Source organism: Pempheris klunzingeri, chromosome 19 (genome assembly GCF_042242105.1).
Source record: "Pempheris klunzingeri isolate RE-2024b chromosome 19, fPemKlu1.hap1, whole genome shotgun sequence".
Lineage (NCBI taxonomy): Eukaryota > Metazoa > Chordata > Actinopteri > Acropomatiformes > Pempheridae > Pempheris > Pempheris klunzingeri.
In genome coordinates this window covers 6539260-6543178 of record NC_092030.1, presented here as the reverse complement: position 1 = coordinate 6543178, position 3919 = coordinate 6539260, and the positions used below count along the sequence as shown (strand labels likewise).

Sequence of the window (3919 nt, the reverse complement as noted above, 5' to 3'; positions counted from 1 at the left end):
CTTGAACAAATGTACATACCGTATGAACATCATTTCTATCATGAGAAACAGCTTTTCGGACAATAAGTGAAAAAATTGGAGAAAAAAAACACATTTTTGTTTCTACAGGCCATTTCATAAAGGTCTTTGTTCAAGCTTTAGAAAAAAAAAAAGACATACTCCCAGCAAAACTAAAATCCAGTCTGTCCATTTCGTCAAAACGAGGAGTCATGGGAGTGATAAACACATTTATTAGAATAAACATTTACAATAAAACACATATCTTACAAGTAGTCCAGAGTGGAGAATAACCTGTTAGGTGCAGAGTCAAGTGTGTTGTTGTGGTCAAAACCAGAGTTCAGTAACCTTTCACTGCCATTAGGGCTTCTTCCTCCGGGGCTCTGTGGCTTTACTCAGATTTCCTGCCTCCTGCTTCAGGACGCTCAAAAGAGACTGAGAACTCTCCAAGATCTATGGGTGGGAAAACAGTTCACATTAAATATACTGTAGATGCTTAGAAGTAAGTAGAAACATTACCCAAAGGGTGTAATGCTGATACTTTGGTGTCTACTGGAAAAGTAATTTAAAAGGCACTGCAGACCGTCTTGTTGTTTTTTTAAATAAGAGCAGCTTTGGGGTGTTTGTTTGCAGTGATTAGTGCGACTGCTCAGGGAGTTCAGCATCAGTAAGTGGGCTGCGCCTGTGTGGGATGAAACTGCTGCACACGGTCAACATGACGGTGCGTCACTGAAAACCCTCCTCACTCAACACAGCTGAGCTATCTAGCTGATATAGCCGAGCTAACCAGCCTAGCTAAGACAGCACAGCTGAGCTAAATAACATGCTAAGCTAACCAGCATATTGCCTGCACTGCCAGCATCCTGCACAACCCACTGGGGCTGCAACAATTATTTTCTTGGTGTCCTTTCTTGAAAAGGTGAATCCAAAAGGGAAAATAAACTTCTTATTGGTTCCATTTTTCACAAAAACAATCTCAAATCTATATTTCCAGCATTAAAAAACAAAAAAATAATTGTGCACATCAGTTAACTAAAATGGTCCAATAAGCTGAGGTGTAATATGCTTCACATATTCAAATGTTGTAACCATATTTTAGCCAACAAAGACACACACCTTGGTGTATGCAGCCTCTGTCTCTGCGATGGTGCGGTCGAAGGTGGAGCGGGCCGCCAGTCTTTGTGCCAGACTCTCGTTGACTCTGCTCAGCTTCTCTGAGAGGACGCGGATGTCGTGCTGCAGCCGTTCCTTCTCCTCCTCTTCCTGCTTGATCTGACAGTTCAACTCATCGCGTTTGGAACACAGGTCCTCGATACCTGACGGAGACACAAAAAAGGATGTTTATTACCTCTGAGCCTCACTTATCAGCTTACACAGTGACCTGGCGAGCCTGTGCCTGTGCAATGATGTGGTTGTTACTTTGAACAAAACTGAAAATTGCAGTATTTATGCACACGTTTGAATCACATGAAGATAAAATCAGTTGTGAAATGATTAGTTAGAATAATAGATTGAGAATCGATAATCAACTATTTGGAAGATAATGATAATAATAATAATAATAATAATAGGTTAATGACTTACTTGTCAAACAAAAATGACAACAACACTCAAAATGTGACGATTCATTGCTTCATATGATTGTAAACTGAATATCTTTGAGGTTTTGGACTGCCGGTCAGACAAAACAACCCATCTGAGTTGGTTACCTTGGGTTTTAGGAAGACATGATGAAAAATAGCATCATGTTTAACATCATAACAAAAAAATAACTGATGAATAAATTATTCAGAAAATAATTGTTTGTTGCAGCGTTGGCACATTGTAAATGTGGTAATTATTAAATAGAATTAATTTGCTGTAAAACAGACACATTTTTTACACTGAAACCAAAATTAAGGTCAGTTAAACACTAATATTACTAATGAAGTCAGTCTCCTCAGGTGCATTTAACACGTGTTGTATACTTCCGTGGACCTGGATAACCTCAAAGAACGACTTCACTTAGTATCCAAGTAAAAGTGAAACAGGTATTTAACTACATGCAGCGTTTGACACATTTCTGGAGTTAAATCAGAGAGAATTAACTGTTAGCAGTTAGCCTTCAATTACACTAATGTGGTCTACGGAGGGTTAAAGGCTGATTTCCAGGTGATAGACGGCGTAATCTGTGTAGGTTAATGGGATTGAGCAGCAAACAAGACAGAGCCATACACGGTAGTTAACATCAGCTGGTCGGTCAAGAACTGGTTCAAGGAGAACAGAGAACCACACGTTCAGAACATACAACCATGTGAGCCACATTTCATTTCAACTACGACTAGAGGAAACCAGGCTCTCCATTCCAGTTTAACTAAAAGTATGAGAAGATATTCTTTTATTAGTAATAAATATACTGTACAGAGTGAGGTTGTTCTTTGTGGATGGAGGCGAAACACCTTTAATGAATCACCAGCACCACGCTATTTCCAATAAAGCCATCAAATTAATGATCGATAAGAACATGGAGTCACTTACACTTGACAAGTTCATTGTTGTAGGCCTGCAGGGCAGCAGCTTGTTGGGTCATGTTGAATCTCTGCTAGCTGAGTGACCGTTAGCTAGCTGTATGTTTAATAAACTCTTAGAAACCCTCTAAATCCCGCTGACGTTAGCTTGTTTTCTGCCTCTTTGAGCTAAGAGCGCCACATGTCAGACATTTAACAAAGATTACAAGCGGCTTTCGTCAGACAAGTGTTTCAAGCGAAGTGACCGTTCACGGCGGGTTTCCCGGACAACTGAACCAAAAACACTACCGGATACTTCTCGGACCCGCCCACCAATCAGCCGGCCAGGATTCTTCTTCGTCTTCAAAATTCAGGCAAATCACATCTAATGTAGGGCGCTTACGCCTCCTTCTGGCCGGAACCAAATACCCTCCAGTGATTTTGATTATTTTTATTTTTACTATTGTGATTCAAAAAAGAAGATTCTTTGGATACTCCAGGTGCCACAGTCCAGGTCTGAACACACGTACAGTACTCTGATCTGGTTTATGGGTTTGGGTCTATCTAAACGGCTCAACGGTGCCCCCTCTGCAATACTTCAACGAAGCAGCCCCCGCACTGGTGAGTTTATAGACAATTAGGTGGCCTGCAAAAACATGCACATACATTTTCAAAGCAGGACGTTGCTGTAAAGTTGCTGTAGAAAGGCCAGGCATAGTTGAAACTTCACTAAATCACCTCAAATTTGGTGAAAACCTTCGCAGGACTTTGATGATGTTTTGCGATGAAGCTCTTGAGCTGTCATGAAACGCTGTCCCCGTGGCCACGCCCCCTTCGCCATGAAACAGGAAGTTGCTGTAAAATGGGAGCTCACCACACTTGGCACACACATTAAGAGGCCTACAATGAGTAGTTTGACCTAGGTTATAGGTTTGGGTTTATTAAAACGGCTCAACGGCGTCCCCTACAAAATTTCAAAATCAAAAAATCAAATTCACTGTGTATATGGCCAATGCTAAGACCTACAAAAAAGTGTCTTGGAGCCATGTCCTAAACCCAACAGGAAAAGTGCTATTTTTATTTTAATGATGTCTCTAAAAATAGGCTCCATGCCTGTCCAAGCAGACAAACTACACCGACCTGAGTTGTGGTTATTTTAACCTTTAAATCCTTCAACGTGCTTCTTTGACAATCTTTTTTGTTTCCGTGTAAATATATGCACAGTAAAGGACAAATTATGGCTCAAAAATCACAAGAAATCACGACATTTATTCTGCGCTTACTTCATCGCCCACCACAGGGCAATACTGGCTTTTTAATGGATGGAAACCTGCTTGGAAGAAATGTGTTTTCAGTGTATGTTACTCTACTGTAACCCTGATAAGGAAATATATTATAATACCTTACCTGATCATATGAACACGTGTTCTCTGACT

The 3919-nt window shown here is 40.5% G+C and overlaps 1 protein-coding gene across 1 annotated transcript; it reads right to left on the bottom strand.

Moving 5' to 3' along the window:
* Positions 1-213: 213 nt before the first annotated feature.
* Positions 214-2751, bottom strand: ssna1 (Sjogren syndrome nuclear autoantigen 1). Its single transcript, XM_070850962.1, has 3 exons — positions 2515-2751; positions 1114-1313; positions 214-450 (listed from the first exon to the last, which is right to left on the bottom strand). Exons 1-3 carry the CDS (start codon positions 2564-2566, stop codon positions 358-360), a joined length of 345 nt encoding a protein of 114 aa, XP_070707063.1. The 5' UTR covers positions 2567-2751; the 3' UTR covers positions 214-357.
* Positions 2752-3919: the final 1168 nt, after the last annotated feature.